The sequence below is a fragment of the Stegastes partitus genome, unplaced genomic scaffold (genome assembly GCF_000690725.1).
Source record: "Stegastes partitus isolate 25-593 unplaced genomic scaffold, Stegastes_partitus-1.0.2 Scaffold580, whole genome shotgun sequence".
Classification (NCBI taxonomy): Eukaryota; Metazoa; Chordata; class Actinopteri; family Pomacentridae; genus Stegastes; species Stegastes partitus.
Genome location: NW_007578311.1, coordinates 277,507 through 301,243, shown reverse-complemented (window position 1 = coordinate 301,243; position 23,737 = coordinate 277,507). Strand labels below are relative to the sequence as shown.

General features: G+C 39.8%; 1 protein-coding gene across 1 annotated transcript in view; it reads left to right on the top strand.

The window, feature by feature from the left end:
• The first annotated feature begins 1,418 nt into the window (after positions 1 to 1,418).
• chrnb2 (cholinergic receptor, nicotinic, beta 2) overlaps positions 1,419 to 23,737 on the top strand; it is a 38,482-nt gene continuing 16,163 nt past the window's right edge. Inside the window, exons 1-2 of the mRNA XM_008288907.1 lie at positions 1,419 to 1,632; positions 23,349 to 23,494. Of these exons, the coding sequence (XP_008287129.1) occupies positions 1,572 to 1,632; positions 23,349 to 23,494 (207 nt within the window). The 5' untranslated portion in view covers positions 1,419 to 1,571. The remainder of the gene's footprint in view (positions 1,633 to 23,348; positions 23,495 to 23,737) is intronic.

The following is a 23,737-nucleotide window of genomic DNA, read 5'->3' as shown; positions in this document are numbered from 1 at the left end:
TGCAACTTAAAACATGCTTTTTTGTCTTGCAGTCATGCATTTAAGTGGGAATAAGTCACCAAAGAGTTATATTTTCATATAAATGTTGTGCTGTTTGGTGTTTATTGGGCATTTAGTTGTTTCAAGTTGTATTGCATGTTTTATAAAAGAACATTCTTGGTGTTTTAATCACTTTTTAAGTTGGCGCTTTTTAAAACTTAAGTTGCTCCAATAAAGAAAAAAACAAAACAAAAAAACAGCAACGATCCAATTTCATTAAGTTGCATCAACTTAAATTTAGCTTAAACATAAAAGTGTGAGTTTATATCACACACAATATTGAGTTGATGCAACATCTAAACAATGTTTGCACCTTAAAAGTTGAATTTTACTCTTAGAGCCGTACATGTAACGAAGTTTTTAGAGTGTAGAAGTCGCTGATGGTTTATAATACAACATAAATGTTGTGTCATTTGACATTTATTTGTTCCAACTGGTATTTCTGTGTTATTGGAGAGAAATATTCAAGTGTCATGTTGGCATTAAGCCGATTTCATCAACGTACATCAACTTTAATTTAGTTTTAAATCAACTAATGTAGAAGTTTGAGTTGAAATGATTCACAATATTGAGCTGATGTAACATTATTCTGCCAATCTAACCCATCTAAGCAATGTTTGCACCTCAAAAGCTGCATTTAATGAAGTGGGAAGAATCTGTTTGTTTATTTATTTATTTGTGTAGAAGTCACTGATGACCTATAATCCAATATAAATGTTGTATTATTTGGCATTTATTTGCTCCATCTGGTATTTCTGAGTTATTTAAGAGAAATATTGAACTGTTAGGTTCATAATTATCTTACATTTTGTAAGTTGGCAACATTTTTAAAACTTAATTGGCTCCAATGAAGACAAAAAAAACGTCACGAATCCTTTTTTTTATCAACTTAAATTTAGCTTTAAAGTTTAAATTACACAGTATTGAGTTGATGCAACATTATTCTGTCAGTCTCACCTAAAAGCTGGATGTTAGATAATTAGACAGAAGACTAGTGGCCTTGAATGATCTTCTGGCTTCATCTCAGCTCGTCCTGATACTAAACTGACGGAACATGTGGTGAAGTTTAACAAGGTCACTGTAAAGTCACCGCCTAACACCTGGTAGCATCCCTTCATGCTCTATTATTAATCTGATATTATGGTCTGTGAGTTGGTGCTGGCATCAGGCTGTTCCCCTCATCCTCCCTCCCCGCTCCTCCGTGCGCCCCCCGCCCCGCTCCGCCCCTCCGCCTCTTCCAGCGCGTCGCATCGCCGAGCAGCCGGGAACCGCACGACGCAGCGCCACAGCTCACCTGGCTCCGCCGACACATCGCTCTGCTCAGCGGCCGAAGGAGGGAAGGAGGGAAGGAAGCGACGGACCGACGGAGAGCCCCGACGCAGCCATGCCGAGCGGAGAGTGAGGAGTAAGGGGAGGCGGAGGGGGGGAAGTCCAACACTGCGGGTGTGTGTCCGTGCGTGTGCCTTGGGGGGTGGCCTCTCCACATCCCGGTGAAACACCTTTCCGGGGGGCTCGGAGCGCGCCTCGGCACCATGATGGACGGCCGGCCGCCGCTGCTGCTGCCGCTCCTGGCTCTGCTCGCCATTGCGGGAGGTGAGTAGTTTTTGTGCGTTTTAGCGGCTCCACCGATGCGCTTTCGTGTGCATCATCTTCACCACCATCCTCATCCTCCTCATCACCTCTGAGGGCCAAAAAAAAAAAACACCGCGCGTTCAGGGAATGAGTGAAAACAAAAGGCTTAGATGGAGGTGGAGGAAGAAAAAAAAAAAAACCGACTCTTTCACTGCTGCTGTGTCACCATCTTCCTCAGCGAGGAGCGGATGATGTAGTGGAGGAATATTACCCGCACAGTGCGCACAGTGTGGACACATTAGCAAATGCTAACAGGATTTGCATTGTGGGATTAAAAACTAAAAAACTAGAAGAATTCAGGAGGCTGCTGTGCGTAAAATACGCTTCTGCTGCTGCTAAATGCACATTCAACGGAACAGGCGCACATTAAAAGACGTTTGCTGCTAATTACTTGCACGCACATCATCTACAACCTCCAAAAATATATATAAGAGAGAAGGAAATCCTGTTATCACTCCCTCTCATTCTATCTCATTAACACTGAGGTCCTGCGTTGAGTGGGCAGGTTAATGAGAGGCTTGTTGGGCTGAAACAACTTCTACATCCTGTCAGCAGAGGACGAATGATGTGTCACCCAGCAGGAAGGAGGGGGGGGGGAAATAAAAAATAAAGCCTCCAGTCTGAGCTCAAACTGCCTTTTTGTGTTTATGGAGGACTTGTATTTACGACGTGGCAGCAGCAGTGCATTTGGAGCGAATTAGGTTAAGTGTTGGGAGCTATTAGGGTGTATTTTACCTCCGTTAGCCGCCTTAATCTGCTGTTGGTTTCAGCTGATTGCCTTCATATTTCCCAGCTCGATCCATAGTGGTGACAGTTCAGCAGCCGGTTCAGTGCCTCAGGAGGGAAAAAAAAAAAAAAACGAAGAAGAAGAAAGAAAAGAAGTGCCTGTCACGGCCACGTTAACACACCTCCGTCCACGCAAACACAACACACACGCCTGGCCATCTGCCTGCACTGACTAAGTGTTCATCATCAGCCATGGCGACAACATACTCCAGCTTCCTCTGACACATCACAACACGTCCAGAGCAGAGCCGCAAGGATTCACATCGATCAGAGGCCAGTTTGGGCAGAAACTAATCCCCGTTTGGTTAAAAGATAGTCGACGTTCTCTGATTATTGTCTGATGATGGATTATCTTTAAGGCTGGGGACAAAACAGTTGTCATCCTGGGCTTTGGAGCGATATGTTTCACCATTTTGATCATCGGTTAATTGGTTTTAGTGAAAAAATTGTCAGATTATAATCTGGTTTCTCCTGTATGACAGTCAACTGGATATCTTTGGATTGTAGACAAAACACTGGACATCTTTGGGAAACACCGATCGACATTTTTCACTAGTTTGACAATCAGTCAGTTTCTGATTGAAAAAAAAATCTTTAAATTATTCTCTTCCTGGAAACTAAATATCTTTAAATCGTGGACGAACCATTTGACAGGTTTGGGAAACACTGGAAGATATTTTTCACTATTTTCATAACCAGTTAATCAGCTTTTGGTTTTAAAAAAGTCTAATTTCTCAGATTATTCTCTTTACATCTTTGGCTTGTGGACAAAACAGTTCTCATCTTCGGCTTTGGGATACAATAATTAATATTTCTCACTATTTTCAGAATCAATTAATCAGCTTTTGGTTTAAAAAAAAAACAAAAAACTCTATATTCTCAGATTATAATCCGGTTTCTCTAGTATGACAGTAAACTGAGTATCTCTGGGTTTGACATCTTTGAGAAACAATAATTTTTCACCATATTCTTTCCAAACAAACAATCGATTATTGGTGCCGATAACCGACTATTAAACTAATCGTTAGCTATTATCTAGATATGTGATAAGAAATGAATCAACAGAGTTTTAATCAGCAACTATTCTGATAACAGGATCATCGTTTTTGAAGAAAAACGCGAGGATTCGTTGCTTTTGTTTGATTATAACGTGATACTAATAATAATAAATAGTCTTCTTTGGGTTTTGCTGAACCAAACAACATGCTTCATGTTTTCCCAACAGGCGGATTATGGAAGCTAATCAGCAGATTATTAAAAAAAAGAAGGTTAGTTGTAGCCCGACAGAGAACTCTGCTAAATGCAGCAAGCAGCTAATGATCTACACATTAGTGGACGGATTTATATGAGAAAGTTTGGGCTGCTTCAACATGTTTTGAAATTTACGTCACAACTTTATTTATATGAGACACAAACACAAAATGATGGATTCATAAAAAAAAAAAAAATTCTGGGATTTTCTGAGCCTGGCTTAGTCTAGTCTGACTCAGCAGGATGCAGGATGCAGGTATGAACCAGCTTTGTTGTTCCTTCTGCCACCTGTGTGTTGCTTTTTTCTTCACTGTCGGAAACAAGAAGCTACAGGAGAAACCTGCACCCTGCAAAGGTTTGAATCTTGGAGCCCTGCTAGTTTTTTTTTTTTGCAGTGGTTAGATCGTTGTCTGACTCAGCCTGGTCTTGCTTTGCCATAGATTTTGTGCATCTCAGTGTTATTGTACTATAATAGCGCTTTGGCTTGTTTGTATTTCTTTTAACCAATCACAGTCGTCGTAGGCGGAGCTAACAGAAGGCTTCAGTGTTTACTCAAAAAAGCGGCGAGTGGGAACGTTTTGCCGGAATATTTGTGTACAGGGACGTGGGAATGGTGATGAAAATGGAAAATCTAGCAGCGTTTTCTTACTGCTCGATCCGGATTTTTTGCAAAATGTGAAATTTTCGGTATGCAGGCTGCTGTTGAGAGGCAGCTGTCGTCGTTTCCTGTAAGTAAAGTGGATATGAAAGATTTCAACACACAGATAGCGGAAAGAGAAGTTAAATCAGCAGCCAGTAGCGGGATTAAACCTGCAGTCAACAATTAGGGAAGTCAGACTAACATTTCATAGACCACGCAGCTGACCAATTAATCGAAAAAGCTATCGATAATAATAAAAATAATCAGTAGCTACAGCCCTGTCCAGAAACACAAAAAACAAAGTAAAAGGTCAAATGCTTTAAACTTATCGATGCCTCCTCAATCCAAACAAACCAGGAGTCGACTGATTATCGATATGCAACATCTTTCAGATTATCTCAACAATTATTGTTCTTTAACTGATTCCCAATCAAGTGAATTAATTTAAACTTGAGCTGCTCTGTTTCTGAAGCTGTCTGCGGTCTCAGGTACTGATTGGTTACACATCACATGTAACAGCCAATCAGCACGGGAGGACGAATATCCTAAAGTTCTCGTTTGATCAAACTAATGTAGTACGTTGGGGTATAAAAAGCCTCTTCATCGTCGCATTTTAAACTTTAAGCAAATCATTTTACGGCATCGCGATTAGATGCTGTGAATCGAAAATGCATTCCAACAACTCGTAACGTGACTTTGCGTGATGTAAACGCACCTTTTAGCATCATCAAACATACGTAGAACGTGAGCTAACGAAGGCGTTTCAATAAAGTTTTACGTGGGAATTTGTGTTTTCGTGAATTTCGACATCAAGATTGAACTTTTTACGACAAATCTATACGGATATCGGTTCCAAATATCAGTTATTGGTCAACTTGATTAGCAGTAGTTGGTGTCGCACCTGAAAAAAAACACATCGGTCGAAGCCTAAACCAAACATGCAGTTTTTAATTTTTAATTCTAAGAACCAGCTTGGAAAGTCAGGTATTTATTTAAAAGTAAAGTTGAGTTAAATGCTTCATTTTGCAGATTTAAAAGCTCATAATACAAAAAAGTGCGTTAAATATGAAGTGGTCAGCGCTAAAATGGAGATAATTGAAGACCAATTTGAGTCGCAGTTTCTATAAAATTAAACAAAATGTCAGAAAAAATAAAGCTAGCTAAGAGAAACGTACATATAGCGCTAGGAGTGAAGGATTACAGGTAAATAATAATCAGTAATTGGGATTTTTCTGTCAAATATTGATTAAAAAAAAAAAAAAAAAGTCAAGCTTCACTTTAATATCGACTGTAACAGATTTAAAACATGCAACACTCTGCATGAGCTAAATGCTAACGTGCAGCATTTCTGCAAAATGCATTCTTTGAAATAACGATTAATAGAAGCAACTGTGACATTATCAGATGCTAAGAGGCCGTTCTTTGTCTGTAAACTCGCACAATATCCGTGTTTTTGTGGAGTTCGATCAGAGGAATCTGGAAGAGAAAACGCTGCCGACATGAAATATCACTTTAAGGAGCCTCACAAGCAGCGGAGTCCTAATGAGTCATCTTCCCTTAAGGGAGAAAATCTGATTAGCATCATCCTCAGAGACTCGAAACTCTGTCCACACTCAGGCATGTTTGCAGAGAAGCTCACATGGCCACACACACACACACACACACACACACACACACACCTGGAGCTCAGAATAACACAATTTTTTAGAGACTCCCTGCGAGGAAGCAGATTAGAAAAACACGACATATTCTTAGACTCGGATGTCATCCTATACATCCTCATTTATTCATGTTTGATGGCAGCCGGGCTTCATGTGACGTCCACATACGAGGGAGGAGTGTTTGTGAATTCATGCGTCTCTGTCACGCAAATAAAAACACATCCAGCGTTGGAGGAGGGAAGAAAAAAGAAAATATAACCAGCAGCGAAAAGTCACAACTTTGCACCTCCAGAGCCACGACACGACTTCCTTACGTAAGGCTTCCGCAGACGTCCACCAAGAGCGAGAGTCCTCCTCGTATTCGGTGGCCGAGCAAGGACGCTCAAGGACGCCGGAGCACCTGTCTGAGGCTGCAGGAGGATGTGGCGTCCGGCTGTGTGAGGAGGATGTCGCTTGTCGTTTCCCCAGCAGGCCATGCATAATAAACGGGTCTGTGGTGCCGAGCTGACCTGAAGCAGGGGGTGACGGGATATGGAGCAGGGCGCTGCGCCGCACCAGTCCAGGACGGGGAAACGTACCAAGAGCTTAAAGTACAGCCACCAAACAGGAGAACATCGGGCCGCAAGATGCCAGAAAATATGGCTTTAAAACGGTGGAAAACTGCAATGTTTAAAACTGGGGAAAAAAATAAAATAAATAATCCCAAATATCTGATATATATGGATAAATATTTACAAGATTTAAATACAGTAAATCAGTGTAATATTGCAGTCAGGTGTTCTATGAAACTCCAAATTATTTTTGTAAAAATACAGTCTGTATAACATGAATGACTTTTATTGTTAGTATTATTTAGATATTAGTAATTTTACAAAACAGGAAAGCATCTGTGTAATTGTAAAAATACATATTTTTAATATAGACTATTTTTTTAAATGATCTTTGCAGCATAAATCACTGTCTTTTGTGATTTTACTAGATAACATTAGCAATTTAACAAAACAGGAAAAAGCTTTAAAAAAAAACTTTAAAAAATGATTTACAACTTTTCTTTAATATACATATTTTTTAAAATTAAATAACAGCAAATATCTGTTTAAAAAAAAGGATATTTTTTTAGACAATTTAAATACATTAAAAAATGTTTAATTTTACAGTTGTATAAAAAAAACAAATGAATAATTGTAAAAATACTGATTTTTAATGTTCACATTTTAGTCTTTTTTTTAAAACAGTCTTTTAAAGTATAAATTTAAATGTATTTGTGGTTTTATGTAATTAACATTTTTTTAGTCTTTAATATATATATATATTTTTTTTTTTTTTAATTTAAATAACTGAAAATATCTGTAAAATATTGATAGTTTGCTGATTTAAATACAGTAATTTTACTGTCACACAACTAAAAATATACTCGTGAAAAATTTACATGTTTGATTAAATTACAATTTTTTTTATTTTTATCATTATTAAATGTTTTTTTTAAACCATTTTCCGATCCTTAATATTCATAATTTTACATCCAAATAACAGCAAATATCTATAAAATGATTTCATTTATACAGATTGAAATACAGTGACAAATTGTGTAATGACAGTCACATACTGTAAAAGAACAAATGCTATTTATTTTCTTTAAACACAGTTTTTTGATGTGAACATTATTTATCATTTCCCCTCCTTTTTTTTTTACAGTCATACATTCACATGAACTCTTTGTAGTGATTTTACTAGATAGATTATTCAGAATTGTACATTCACGTAAAAAAATATCAGTAAAATAGTGACGCAACAGCACAAATGACTGATTGTTAAGATGCAGTTGTTTGTTGTGGACATTATTTAGAGTTTCTGTATTTGTTTTAGGGTCAACATGCAAATTCCTGCTTGTATCTGTGATTTAACTAAATATCTCATTTAAAAAGGGGAAAAGTCTGCAAAATAACTTAAATTACATTAAAAATTAGACGTCAAAACTAATTTCCACGGTTCAGTTTCACCCCGTGCGTCCTTTAAAACACGTTGCTGTGCACACGCTGATGCTGGGCTCTGACTATCAGCTCATCATCTCCTTGGCAGCGTCTCGCTCTGGAAAGTTCTGCTCGGTCACTTCAGGCTGTCATCACTTTTCTGCAGCTCTCTGATCTGTGCAGCGTCTCAACCTGCACACAGCAGCAGCAGCACAAACCTCCTGTTGTCTCCGTGTGTGTTTGTGTCACTTTCCGTCCTTATCTGGCTTTTTTTTTTTTTTTTCCCTCCTCTATCTGACTACACCGAGTCCCAGCAGCAGCAGCAGCAGCAGTGGGATCAGATCAGCGGGTAGGGCAGCATCTGTGATTAGAAATGCGCAGCAGATTCACCACAGAGGCCTGCATGTGTGACTCCATGTGTGAAAATGTTGTGCTCTCATGTGTGGCTTGTGCAGGATCCTCAGTGTGTGTGAATGGATGTGCAGCAGCAGCAGCAGCAGCAGCGAGGAGGCCCTGGAGATTAGAGCCGAGCAAAGGGAGAGCACAGAGGTTTAATAGAAACTTAAGCGGCGCAGGAGAAGAGGCAGATAAGAGGGAAGTTTTAATTCTGACTCTAAGAATATTTCTTTTAAAAAAAGGTGAGCTTACGTCGAGGCTCGCCGGATGTTGCAGGTGTTTTGTGCATCCGAGATAACGTTCCTCAGACGAAACCACGTGTGAAAGAAAGCAAACAGGCCTGAACAAGTGTAATAAACTGGGAGGAAAATCTACTTTATGGACAGAAAGTTAAAAGAAATGTGTTTGTTTAGTGTGATTTTTATGAGATAAGCGATAAATATTTGCACAGAGTCACGTGTTGAAGTTGCACAACCGTGTTCCCCAAAACTTTGATGCAAATAACCGCCATTAAAAATCTTCTTTTCATGCATTTCCGAGCAAAAATGCTTTAAGATGCTCGATTAAAAATGAAGGTAAATGTAAGAATATTAAGGATCGGAAAATGATAAATAGTTTTTAAGCGTTGTTTTACTAAATTACAGAAAATAGCTGTTAAAGCAAAGTCACATCAAAAGGTTCAATTTCCATAAAAACTATTTAAAATTCTGTATGTTAAGGACTAAAAATGCTAAACAATAATAATAATGTAAGGAAAAAAGCAAATATATGTACAGTCGTGACTGGATAATCCAACCCTTAACAATCCTAAACCTTACTATCCGACGGGTTTTTAGGAAAAACGAACAGAACCCATAAAAACATCCTGAACATACCGACAGCCTTGGATTCTGACTCCGACATGACATTTTTTGTCACCAATCAGGATAACGGCGTATTATCTGACTGAACAATCCCTGGGATTGGCTACGTTCAGACTGCAGGACTTAATGCTCAATGAGGATTTTTTTGCGAGTTCGTTCACATTTCCAGTTCAATGCGACTTGTATGTGATCTGCTGTGTGAACTTCATACAACCCAAAAGTGTCCCGCATGAGCAGAAGAGGACACGACGACATCACACGCAGCGAGCGTGCTCAGTGTTTATGGAAGTAAACACGCGATGGTGGAAACAGAAGTGTGAGCGCTAACTAACCTAGCATCAGCAGCCAAGTACTGCTGGTGTGTTCTGGACACTTCCACCTCGTCAGAGCGCTGCCCCGGGGTGGAAGTGTCCTCCGACTGCGCCGAATGTTCGGATATTCATCATTAGTTGAGCCCAGAAAGTGCTATTGGGACCAGCCCTACTAGTTATTATAACAACTATGAACAATAATTAACAACAAATGAGCCTTCCAGCACCAAGCCCTCCTCGTATCTCGACCTCCGTCTTGACAATCCAACATAAAAGAAGGTTTTACATTCAGTGTCGGCTTATCGAGTCGTGACTGTTTAGTAATATTTGAGGCTTTTCTCACAAACTGTGTTTACAAAATAAAAAAATTTTGTTGTTTAGTTTGTCATCCTGCTAAAAAGTAGGTTCCTCTACAGTTAAACTGCATCTCAGTTATATTTTTGAGGAATTTTCTACATTTGTGACGAATGACAAAAGTTTCAAATCAGCTTTTTTAGTCATTTTTATATTTTTTAGTTTACTGTTGCTCCGTTTTTCCCCAGTGGATCATATCTTAGATGGGTCAGGAGCCAGAAAATGGTCAGATTTAAACCCAACCTCTGCTGTTTATTTAAACCAAACCAACTACTTTTCATTTCTTTCATTTTTCTAGTTTTCAGACAGAAAAAAAACCAAAGTCCAGTGCTAATTTTTTGGGGGAAAACATCACATTGTTTGCGATAAAACTTAAAGTCCTGCTTCAGGTCAGTATTCACCGGAGAGCAGATTTAAAACAGAGCTTCTGTGACAACATTAAACAGTCAAACTAAACACAATCACTGCTCCTGTTACAGTCGTTCTGAGTGAAAGAATTAAGATTATAGAAATAAAAAGTGAAATAATGGCAGAAAATACTAGCAATAGACTTTGAAACAGATCGATCATTCAGTTACTGCTCAGGAGCAGCACTGAAGTAAATAAAGTGATAGAAAAAGAAGTAAATCCTGGTTCAGACATGCAACACAGTGTGTATCCTAAGCTGCAGCCTTTGTGATTTTTTAATTTTATACTTGCTATTTTAACATTTTTTTACTTTTATTTTCCATTGCTTTGCAAAAACGTCCTTAGAAAGAAGCTTTAAATGTGAAGTAGCAGTAAAATCCAGTTATTTAACATTTCTTCCAGCAATAACGTAAACCAATTAACTTTTTGATTGAACTTTCCTGCATCCTACCGTTGTTTTAGGAAATGTTCTTTAATGTTCCTGTAGCATGCGAAGCTCCTCATCATGCTGCTTGAACACATTTTTTGCATTTTACGTCATGTAGTCGTGACAGATAGCCTCTCTGACCTTTTGTTATTTAAACGCACCTGAAAAGCTTTAAATTCGTAGGTTCAACACAAAACATCTGCAGCAGCTCTGTTTTTACATCATGCACAAGTCGTTGTGATTCGCTAATTTTGTTGTTTCATGTCGCGGTTTTGACTCGCATCGGTGAATTTTTCAGCCTTAAACAACGTGCACCGTCCTCCTTATGAAGCCACTATTCTACAGTCGTATCTCTGCTCGTCTCTTTAAAACACAACTGAAGCTACAGTTTATTGGAGTGTGTTTTCATGTCCATCCAGACCTCCTCCTCCTCTTCCTCCTCCTCTTCCTCCTCTTCCTCCTCCTCCCTCTGCGGCCTCTGACCCGCTGAAAACCGGGCCTCGTGGATTTATGAGCGTCCACATGATGGCAGATCTAATCGCTGCTGTGAGAAGCTGCTATAATGCAGTCCAAGTGATGGATCTTTATTGCGGCCCCTGAAACAGGCTCCACCATTAGAGGAGCTTCCGTCCGTCCGCCGGCCGAGCTGCACTTTAACCAGCGCGGATATGAAAAGCATCGACTCCTGGAAGCTTTTCATCTTCAGCGTTCCTTCGGTAATTTAGATCCACGTTTCTGCTTAAATTTCCCTTGATGTGACGAACGGACGAGGCGTCCTCGGCTCGGCACCGCGGCAATATGTTGTGTCTCGTCCCAGAGAGGCGCCGGAAATATTGTCAGAAATGTTATAATAAACCTGAGGTGCCATTTTTAGCAGCTGCAGGTTTACACAAAGGAAAAACCGTAGCTTCACGTACAAGAATAATAACCACACAACAGCATAGATAGAAATTATAACGACACAGGAGTCGACCGATGCGTTCACTTACGGCAGATACTGGTTATTAGTAATAAAGAGAACCCAGAGATGTATTTGCAGTGAAACTTTGGTGTCAAAATTTAGAATAACACAAACATGAAACTGTGTTGACGCGCCTTTACTTGTTTAATCTGCCTGTTGTCACGCATAGTGGTTTATAACAGAAGGATTAAGTCATGTTAAGATGCAGATTTTTTCTGTTTTTAATACAAATTATTAAAAAGTTACTGTTATTTCCAGGTGTTAATCTGTAATCTTTCATTATATGCCTGTCATTTAGAGACAGCTGCTATTTTTTAAGGGATGTTTTCACATTTATTTAGTTCTGTTTTCTATTAAATAACAAAAATTACCTTTAAAGTGAAGCTCTAACTCTAGTTTACTGTATTTGTGGCCATCTGTGGCGCATTAACTCTTCTTTTACGGTTGTTTAATGCACTATTTAAAAATCTGGTTGCAAAATTTACCATTTTTTTCAGCGTTGTACCTTTTTTTTTTCATAAAATGTGTTCCCGCAACATGCAAAGTCACTTCTTGTGTTATCTGAACACATGCAACAAACCTTTACCTCTTTACCATTTAACCGTTATTTTAAAACGACTTGTGAAAAGCTTAAAGTGTGTAAAACATACACACGAAATTTGCCTGAATTCTCCGATATCACGACAGCTTCGTTAAAAGAAACAGAGCTTTTCATGGTTCATCCTTGAGTGCTGATTGGCCGCTACGAAATCAGACAGAGCTGGAGGCGGGACGTTCATTGGATATTTGTCAAATTTTCCAATTAATTCGTTTTATGCGAAGTCATTTTTAAAAATCGTACCGATAATTGTAAACGTGCGAAATATGGGATGGGTCGACCCTGTTAAAGAGATCTGTGATGAATTCATGAAGAAATGAACCAAACACTGCATCCAGTCTCACTGTTTCTCTGCAGCTAACTAATTTCTCATATTGATTTATCAGCTGATTACACTTTAGATCTATTGATTGATTGGTAATTTATTGCAATTTGCTCAAATCTTAAGGTTCAACTCAAAGAGAACGGTGGCTTTAAACAGAAAGAAGCAACAAATCCTCACATTTAAAAAGCTGCAGTCAGCAAATCTGACGCATTTTTGCTTTTAAAAACAACTAAAACATCCTTTTGATGGCATAATAAGTTCATTAACTAATCATTGCTGCTCCAATATTAGCCTTTAGCCTCTAATGCAATGCTTTTACACATTTCATTTATACGTTACGGCTTTGAATTTGCCCAAATCTTGCGTTGTTTCTTTGCATCGTTTCATGTTTTGGTGCTATTTTCTGCAAACAGAATGCAAAGTTTGCTTTTAATTAAAGGCCGTTTCAAGCACGTTAGTATTTTTTTATGCAAAGTTGAAGCAGGTGCTGGAAAACATGCATCACTCCATTATTTGCAGCCACAACAGCACAAGTTCATCCGTGGAGTTCGGTGGGACGGCAGAGCTTCCACGGCGGGAGGCCCCTTTTGTTTTGGGAGTGCTGCGGCGAGCAGCAGGATCGATATTAATATCTGAGTTCTGTGGCCGCTACAGAGCCGGTTGGGTGTTGCCAGCAGATCAATAGATCTCTCCATTATTGACTTAAGAATATTTCAGCATAAAAGGTTTTAAGCGGCGGCCAAAAAGCCTCTTTGGCAGAGCGCAGAGCGACCCCACTTTCCCTCCAACCTTTTCTCATCTGAGCGGGCTGTATAAATAGAGATCATCACTGTAATAGTCTTAGCGGGATAATTCAATTTAGCTCTCGCCTCGCCCTCGTTTTGTCTTTACGCTCGCGGTCCGGTCCGTGGATCTCAAACAGCAGACGGTGTCAAATCTAACAAATAATCACCGATTTTAGCAGAAAAACCAAACAGGAGATCCATTAGAGATCGATGGGAGGAGACGAAGCGGTGGAGGCGCGCCGTTGTCTGTCCTCGATGTGCGTTCGCATGCGTGGAACTTCCTCCGGCTGCAGGGTCTAATGGGGAGCCCTGCTGAAATATTCATAGTGTCACATTAACTTTGCAATATTTGCACCGGAAAACAAGCAGAATACAACCTGAGTTACAACCGCTCAGCCGGGGCCTTTGGCATGAGCGCCGCATGCGGAGACGGATCGGTTCGGAGCCGGAGGTGTTCGTCGGAGGGTTTCTCTGCGGAGATAAGAACAGCTAGAATAGACGAAAGCTCTCCGTTCGGGTCTCTAATTTGTCTCAGTGCTGCAGAGTATCAGTCTAGACTTTCATCCTGAGCCCATGTGAATATTTTAGCTCAACTATAAATAAGCAAGAAAAAAGAAACACTCAGATCTACGCCAAGACGGCGCCGTTCTTCACATCTGTGGTTTTATTTTGAACAGAAAATGATTTTTCTGGATTTGCATCTTGATCCGGATTTGCATCGTAGAACACACAGCGGAGTGTGTTGGACAAAAAGGTTAAAACACGTCATACGTCACCACGTTATAGGATTCTGTAATGAACAGACCTGCAGCTGTTCCTGCATTTGCACTAAAACATTTGCACCTTCTGGCTGCTACAGATAACCATTTCAATACTTTATATCCAAACCAACGGATCCATTTGGCTCTAGACTTCAGCCATGCCCAAAATAATACAGATATTTTGCAAAACTAATAATGTCCTTTATGTTTGAGCCTCTTGTTTCCTAACAAACAGACATTAAAATAGAGATTTTTGAGGGAAAACTGGGTGGATCTGGGAAAACTTCAGTTTGTGCATCGTTTCTTTGTCTGGAGCAGGAACACCAACATCGACGGATATGTTGACGTCTTTTTTTACGTTTGGCTTTTTGTACGTTTCGTGTTTTCGGAGTGTTTTCCGTCATTTTTGTGGAGATATTTGTAGAAACCAATGGTTGTGCGGACAGAATCATTGTGTTACTTATGGAGTTAGCTTCAGTGGTCTTTAATGTGGAGATTTTTGAGCTGTTCTTGCAAAAAAAATACAAAATATTTCCTAAAGCTTCTCGAGTCGTGGAAGTGAATCTACTTTGACCTTTTGTGCTGATGGAGGCGTTGGGACACTTTGGTGAGTGTTGGAGCAAAGGTCAAGCAAAGAACTTTAAGTTTTCAAAGAGAACAACGCTTCAAGATGCTAAAGCAAAACTCATTTGACACTTTAAAGTAAAACTACTGATTATCATTTTGACTTTTAGTTTGTTGTCCAGCAGCTTTATCTTACAAAGACTATTGTTCTCTACAACTAAACCGCATTCTCATTTATATAGAAACCCATTTTCTGACAGATTCATTCATCAAAAATCCATTTCTTGCGTTACTGGCACTCCTTGTCCGCCAACCAATCACAGGCTACATGAGGCGGGACTCGTCACCATGGTAACCAAGGACATGGAGCTTCAAAGATGTTGTGAAAACGGTCGCAAACCGCAATATTTTCCAAAAACTAAACTTAGCCAAGCTTCTGACGAGTAGTTGTCATCGTTAAAAATGTCCAAGAAAGTGTTTCCATTTAGAGTAACGGTGCCAAAATCCATAATTCAGTTGTTTCTGATCAGACATATCATTTCAGAAGGACAAATGACGCCGCTTTTACTATTGTAGTTTTTCTTTGAATTCTAACTCGCTGTGATTGCAGTTTCTCTTCAGTTCAGCAGCTCTACTTTGTGCTTTCTACATTCTTAAATGAGGTTTGAACTGGTCAGAATGATGTTGTAGAATCTCAAACAGGAACTACAGACATTTACCGCCATATACCTACAGATAATTAGAGTTTTGGACTCTGTAGTTACGTCAGAAGCCACATCGCCTCCGATAAACGAAGCTCTGGTTCTCGCTGATGAGATCTTTCGGTTTCACGGTTTTCTAATCGCAGCCTTTACTTCTGCTAAAACTGTTCAAATCCTGACAAACAAAAACATGAGCGGCGTCATCCAAACAGTTCGGGCGTTTGAGATAAATGCACATGATGTTGTGACTAAACTGGACTACAAAGATTTCCAGCTGTGGTTTAACTGGTCAGAACAACCCTGTTGATATTTGTCATTTCAATTCCAGAGAGTCAATAAATGTTTAAAGACCTCACCGTGAAACCAGCCTTTCCTGCCACGTCACAGTTTTACCGTTCAGTCAGACTCTACCTTCGCTTCCACACAAAACTTTAATTGCAGTTTAGAGGCATCGAAACACTAATTCTGCGAGTCAGCTTTGAATCCACAAACACGAGCCCAGCCGTTGTCGTTTCCGTGCTTTTCTTGTGCTTCATCACTGTTTAAGTGAAACGTATTGGCTTCCCGTCTCGTCCGACGGCGTTATTGCCTTGTGCTTCTGGGAATAATATGCATTACTCACACAGCCCAGACGCAGACAGTAATGCTTATTTCCCTCATGAATACGTGCTACACGAGGAGACGCGCATGAAGAACTGCGCTCGTACGCAGCCGACAAGCCGACTGCTGCACACGTGTGCTGACGGGACGCGTATTGATGATGGCGGATTAGCGCCGGAAAGGGCCAATAAATGGACGGCGGCTGTCAGGAGATGGAGATAACACGACGAGGGGGGAGAGAGGGAGGGAGGAAACGACCGGGATGATGGAGGGAAGCGCAAAAGAAAATGTGATGGCAGGGAAAAGAGGCGAAGATTGAAGGAGGAGAGCGGAGGAGCTTCGCGTGTCGAGTTGGCGGGGAATGAATAGAGTCCTCATTGATCCAGAGACAGCGGCCATCATTCCTGCTCAGTGAGCACAGCGGCGCTACAGGGCAGGAGGGAGGACGGGGGAGGAAGGTGGAGATCAAGGGAGCGACGGACGGAGGGGGGAGGACACAGCGTCAGAGAGCAAACATGCACATCCAGAAGGGCAGTGAGACAAAAGCAACGTTTTTGGCTTCATTTCTGCATTTTTAACTCAGTTTATGTGCAGCTTAGCTCAAACACACACGTTTCACTGCAGCTACGTATCCTTTAGGTTGTTGATTGATCAGAAATAGAGCCGCATGATGCATCTGTTCAGCATCGACAATGTGCAGGAGTGACTCAAACGCATCAGGCTGCAGCAATCTGGTTTTTACTGTCGTTAAAAGATGCAGTTGGTCGAGATGCAGGCTGCACAGCAAGACAGGAGAGAAGCTCCCAAAACACTCTGACTTTTACTGAATAAGTCCTGAAACTACTTCGTCAGTCACAGTTTTGTATTTTGAGTTTGGAGATTAACACGTCGTTCTACAACCTGTTAAAAGAAAACTGGTATGGTTCTCAGTTTCCATCACTAATCTGCATAAGAAGTTGATTTGAGGCTTCTTGGATTTACTCAGTTTTTCTTCTTTTTTTTAAAAACTTTATGTACAATGACGGTTGACATGCAGGCTCCACATGTGCACGACCAGATGAGCCAAGAAACGCTGAAAAAATGCAAAAAGAAATCAGTTGTATGGAAATATTTCAGCTCCAGAAAAGCATCAGAAGCAGCTTCTCTGTCAGCAGCAGTGTCTTCAGTGTGTTCGTCTTTAGACTTTAACTTATTAGTTTATGGTGTAATAAACATCGTTATTGTGTCCAGCCAGGATTAGGTGCCATAGTTATAGAATTTTGCACCTATTTCTATTTTTAAAGCTTTATTTAAACAACATTGTTTTGGTCAAAGTGCAGATTAATGTGATGGCTCCAAAAACCAGAGAAAATTCTGATGCACAAAGCTGCACAATCTTTGACTTTTGCCAAGATGTTGGATTATGAAAGCATTTCCTAAAATTAGAGCGAAATTTGAAGGGAAACTTAGTTTTTGGTGCGAGACCGACTGCACGCTGCTGTTTGGACGAAGCTACAAAAGACTGGAAGTCACTTTAACTTCAGCTCAACTCCTTGGTAACCAACACTAATCAATATTACGCTAACTGGTTCTGCTAGCAAGTTTACCAGAGAGGGGCTGCAAGGTGGCTCGGTGGTTAGCATTGTTGCCTGTGGTGATTCTAAATTGTCTGTAGGTGTGAATGTGAGTGTGCTTGGTTGTCTGTCTCTAAGTGTAGCCCTGTGATAGACTGGTGACCTGTCCAGGTGAACCTGCCTTCACCCTGAGTCGGCTGGGATAGAATCCAGCCCCCTAGTGAGGGTTCTGGGATGGGTTTACCAGAGAACATCAGCCAGGATCAAACCAACCAGGTCCTCTAAGTTAACAGACACCATTATATCTACATATTTGTGCTGTTTATGAATGAATTCAACATAAACTCCTTCTAATTTCTTTCAGGTTTGTGTCCAGTGCAACAAAAAAGAAATTCAGTTCACTAAAGAAACCCGTCAGGTCAAGTTAAAATAACACAGCGACCAAAAGTTGGTCATTTTGCATGACTAGATTTATTTAAACTTGTTCTTATTACCAACAAACAGGCAAAGCATATTGGTGCTTTATAATTTTGGGGTAAAATTAACTTCATATCTTACACATATAAAGTACCTACACTGGGAGAAAAAGATCTTTAGATTGTTGGATTTTTTCTGTTTTGTTAAATTACAGATAATAACTGGTTTTAAAAAGAAAAGTATATATATGCTAATTTAAAACAAAATAGAATTTTTTAAAAATTTTTTTAAAAACAGGCCAAAATTGTACAGGTCAATAATGTTCACATCCAAAATCTGAATTTCTGGCATTTGACCATAACATTAGACTTCTTTTTTAAATATTTTTTTTTACTGTATTTAAATCAGTAAAAACTCAGTAAAAGTGATGGCATGTGCTTGAAAAAATTTACTGAGGAAACCCGTCACTGAAAGTGGACACTAGACTTACAGCAGCTCATTAACTTCTGCTGGAGACTCTTAATTAAACTGCATGTGGTGAAAACATGAGCAAATATTCAACTTTAGGTCAACAATATTACAGAGACAAACCAAGACCGTCTTCTTATTCAGATTTACAGGATGTCAACAGAAAAAGACTTAACCGACGTTATCCAACATTTAGTCGAAGCGGTTCATGTGCTGCATCTCCATAAACACTGTTTCTGTTTAGACCATGAAACAAGATGCTGAAATAAGTCCAGCAGATGGTCGGCCTTCTTTTTTTTAAATTCCAGTGTGTGTGTTGTATTTTAAACTCTTGTTGTATTATCCTCACATGGTGTCAAACCTGCATCCCACAAACGCTGTCAGCTAAACGTAGCCGAGCAGAAAGTTCAGGATTTCTCTCTGAAACGTAGCAGAGTGGAAGGAGACGGTAGCAGAGCACCAAAGTACACAAGTACAGTACAAGTACCTCAAAATGCTGCTTTGTCCAGCACTTGAGTGAACATAGGTAGTTGTTTTGGACTACTGGATTTATTTCAAACCCTTTGTAATAACAACAAGGCAGACCACATTGTTCCTTCATAATTTATTTTTACTTTATTTTTTCTTTTACTGTTAGTCCTCTCATCAGTAACACAACAAGTACCTGGTGGATAAATAATTACAGTATGTTTTCATTTTAAAATCTTAAGTTGTAAGCCTCTTATTCCAGAGCCTCTCATCGTGTTTCCCAGAAAACATTTCTCAGTTTTTAAACCAAATTATTTGAACAATTTACTGTTATTTTACAGATTGTTCCTGATTTGTTAAATTACAGATATTAACTCGTAAAATCACAGAAAATAAAGGATGAATTTATGTTCATGTTTTTTTTTTTTTTTTTTTTTTAAAAAGGCCAAAACTGTTAATGTCCACATCAAAAATCTGTATTTTTACAAACTGCAAAATGACACTATTTTTATTATATTTCAATCAGAAAAAAAATATTTTCCAGTAAGAGGGAAATGAAGGATTGCAAAATGTTTTCTTTTTTTTTTAAATTATACTAGTTAAAAAAAAAAAGAAGAAAAGTCTCAAACTAAATGTGAACATCAAAAAGCTTTACTAAAAAGAAAAAAAAATCCTTTTTATAAAATCTGACTGTAAAACTACACTTTTTTTTACTGGATTTAAATCTGCAAAAAAAAAAAAAATGTTTTTTTACAGGCCAATATTTTAAAGAAAAAATAAGTTCAAGGATTAGAAAATATTTTTTAAAACTGTTGTTTTACAGACTCCTTGTTTTGTTAAACTGCAGCAAAGTACAAGCGGAAAAAATAATAATTTACATGTTGACATCAAAACCTGTATTTTTACAAAAAGTAATTTAAAAAAAATTCTCTCTTTTTTTTTTAACAGGTTAGGGTTAGGTGACTATAATTATACTATACTATATATTTTACTGCGTTTCAAATCAGCAAAACATTTTACAGATTTCTTTTCTTTAACCATTTTTACATTTTTGGAATGTTATCGCAGTCCATTTTTAATGTATTTTTATGCACATTTTTCTGCCAGATTTTCATATTTGTTTATTAGAATTTTTTTTTTTAAAGGATTTTAAAAATATTTTTTTTGGTATACATATATTTACTGCCCTGTGATAGACTGGTGACCTGTCCAGGGTGTCCCCTGCCTTCGCCCTGAGTCAGCTGGGATAGACTCCAGCCCCCCGTGACCCTAGTGAGGATCAAGCGGTGTATAGATAATGGATGGATGGATGGATATATTTACTGGTACACCAACTCCAGAGTTATTACGCTGTACATTGCAGGCTGTAATCCAAAGTTTGCTTATCCTAAATTTTGGAGAAAAGAGTGAAAAAAAGTATTGATTTTTCACCCACATCAGCTTCTTTGTGTTTGTTTTCCTGCTCTGCTAATCGCCTCTAAGAGAGCACTTGTGAATATGACAACATCGGTACCAAGTTAACAGCAAGCAGCCTGTGTTTATCTTCAGGGGGAAAGTGTGAGGGAGTTATGAGAGCGAAGAGATGCAGCAGATGCCAGAGAGACGGCACAGAATCAGGAAGGAAGGAGGAGGTGCAGCAGAACAGTTGTTTTTCTCTCTGCATTAAAGAAAAAAGAGAAAGCCTCTCCCTCCTGTGTGCGCTGTTGTGACAGCTCAGCCTGGAGTCGACCACTCGCGCTCCAGCCCGCCGCAGATGGAGGGACGGCGGACAGGAGGGGAGGAAGGCAGCGAGAGACGGAGTGAAAATAATCCGAAGCTACAAAAGACTGGCAGTCGGGGGAAGAAGTGCAACACGGCAGAGCAGAATAGATGGAGACAGAGCCGAGGCACGGGGAGACAGAAGGGATAGCGATAGAGACATTCAGACTGGTTGACTCATTCTTACCGAGTCAGATCTCGTAAGAAGTGCGTATCGAGCTGCGCTGACGTTCTCCAGCCGCCGGTGATGAGTAACGCCACGGTTCAGGGGCTTTGCATTTTCCGTACACATGGACGGAAGCGCAGCTCGACGCTTGGCTGTGAGGGAAGTGGTTGAGCAGAGAAGTCAGCAGCAACACTGATTTGCTGCTCAAGTGTGTTTGTACCACACAGTTAAGCCCCAAAAATACTCACAGCCGTGCCAAATTTGGATTTGGAGTGAATTTCTCTTTGACCAAAAGGGTTCTTCTGGCTGGAGGTGACACAAACAAGATGGTGCAGAAGTGTGTTGGAGATTTTAATGAGGAATATTTACTAGTTCAACATTTTGACTAGAAAAACATCTCAAAAGGGATTCATTCGCCTTGAAATTGGTGCAAATGAAAATGCAGCTTCTTTCTCATTTCAGTTGTGTTCTAATGCACTATAACGGGTAGAACAGCTGATGCAGTGGTTCTCCATTTGGTTCCAAAGTGCTCATTGAGCTGCTGTTTGGGTCCATCACTGAGAGAAAGTAGCACCTTGCTGCTGCTCACAAGATGTTTAAAGCCTATGAAATCAGTGTTTTGGTGCATAACAGTTAATTTCCCTAAAGAAGGATTTAAAAAAATAAAGCGATTACTACAAATCAAACAAACAGCAGCGTAGCAGTGCAAGGAGTTATAAAAGTCAAGAAAAGCAATAGAATTATTTACAGCATGCAAATTATTCACCTGATGTTGTGTAGCATTACATAGTGTATGAGATAAGAGCTCAACAAATGTCAAAGTGTTCAGTTTGAAGCTTCATGAAGAAGTCCAAGGAGCTCCTCACTGTGGAACATGTCAAAGGGCTGCAGGAGGACAGACGTGAGCCCTGCACTGGAACAATGGTGGAGGCCAAGAAGAACCCAAGGACCAGCACCAAGAGCATCCTGATGAATGTGAGCAGTTCTGGTAGCAACATGTCAATCAGACACTCCAGCAGACCAACAACAAGGCTGGTCTCCATGGAGACAAGGAGGATCCACTTCTCCAGGACAAAGAAGAAAGCTGCTGCTCATCACTTCATCAACATGGAGATGTTTGGACACAGAGAAAGGAGAAGCATTCAAGGCCAAGAGCTAGAGATGGACACTTGGAGGAACGAAATCCCAGAAACACTGTTGGACACTAGAACTACAAAGGGGGTTTGTTGCCAAAGTGGGTCAAAACCACATTTAGTAGTTTTAGGGGGAAAATGGGGTCAAAATTTTGTGTTGCTAAAAAAATAAAAGAAAATCCTGGTTGTTGAAGGAGTCATTATATGCATCCAGAGACGTTCCAACACTGTCCAGAGATAGAAACAGCTGCTGACTTGACTTATTTAAGTTTCCATTTTGTCTTTCCTTTTGCTGAGTGCCAAAGTGGGCCGTACCACATCTTCTACTAAACTGATTCCGGGTTTGTCTTGCTAAACAGCATTGAAGAGTTTACATCATAAGGAACTAGAGATACTGTTGAGGACCGTGGGGTACAAGTAGACGCTTGGTGGTGGTTAATTAAGGTTTTATTTTTACCTCACCGTACCTAAGAGTTGAGTTTTTACAAGGCTTGAGGTCACACTGTTCACCATCTACCTGCACCCGCGACATAGCGGTCAGTGCTTCCTGTGGCTCGGCCCAGTTCGTCACAAAATTTTCATGCCAAAACCAATATGGGCCAAACTTCAGTCTTATCATGACATTACCAATGGGCTGTTGGTTGGACCGCTTTGCCACCAACAAGTAGACCATAAACACTCCCCAAAAAAAAAACATAATACTCAACTTTGGATTGTGTTTCAGCCCGTTTTGGCACTGAACCCCTCAACTGTTGGACTGATGTGAAGGAAAATAAAGATTTGGTGCTGATTACTGGTCAAAAAATGGCATTAAAACAGTTCAGATTTCAATTTAACACCTCTAACACAATGTCTTACTGTCTTTTGCTGCTTGTTTGTGTCATTTCCAACCAGAAGAAACCCATTAGTGAAGTTAAAATAAATAAAAGTCACAAAATCTGAATTTGGCATTGGGACGTGTCGTTTTGTTTTGGTATGAAATGAATGCTAGCTATTGTAGCATACAGTGTATAGAACTGAAATGTACTCGACAAAGAGGAACAAAATGCAAAACAAAACACACAGAAAACATTAAAATGTCCCATTAACGTCTCTAACGCGGCGTCTTACTGTCTTTCGCTGCTTGTTTGTGTCTTTTCCAGCCAGAAGAAACACTTTCGGTGAAACAGAAATTGACTGTAAACCAAAAATTCGCCGTGGCTATGAATAATTCAGGGCTCAACTGTATCCGATATGATAAAAATAAGTCTTTTCGCAAACTGCCTGGAGAGACACAGATGGCTGCGACTTTTTTCCCCCGTCTCCTGGTGGAGGCAGATGATGATGATGATGATAATGTGTTCTCATTACAGGCGGCCTTGGGGCAGACACAGAGGAGCGCTTGGTGGAGCATCTCCTAAACCCGGCCCACTACAACAAACTGATCCGTCCTGCGACTAATGGCTCCGAGCTGGTTACTGTGCAGCTGATGGTGTCGCTGGCTCAGCTCATCAGCGTGGTGAGTGTGCGCACATCTGGCTCCGAATCTGTGCCACTCAGTTTGGATTACACAGCGATAAAACACAAAGAGCGTATTAATTATTTGTAGAAGTCTATTTGCTGTTCTGGCTGCAAACTTAAAATCTGCTTAAATTGATTTCTTGACTCTGGAAAAATGTCATTTTTTCAAAAAAAGTTTGCTGCAGTAAAGCTCATTTTACACGTTCATACACTGTTGAGTGATTTTATGTAATGAATAAAT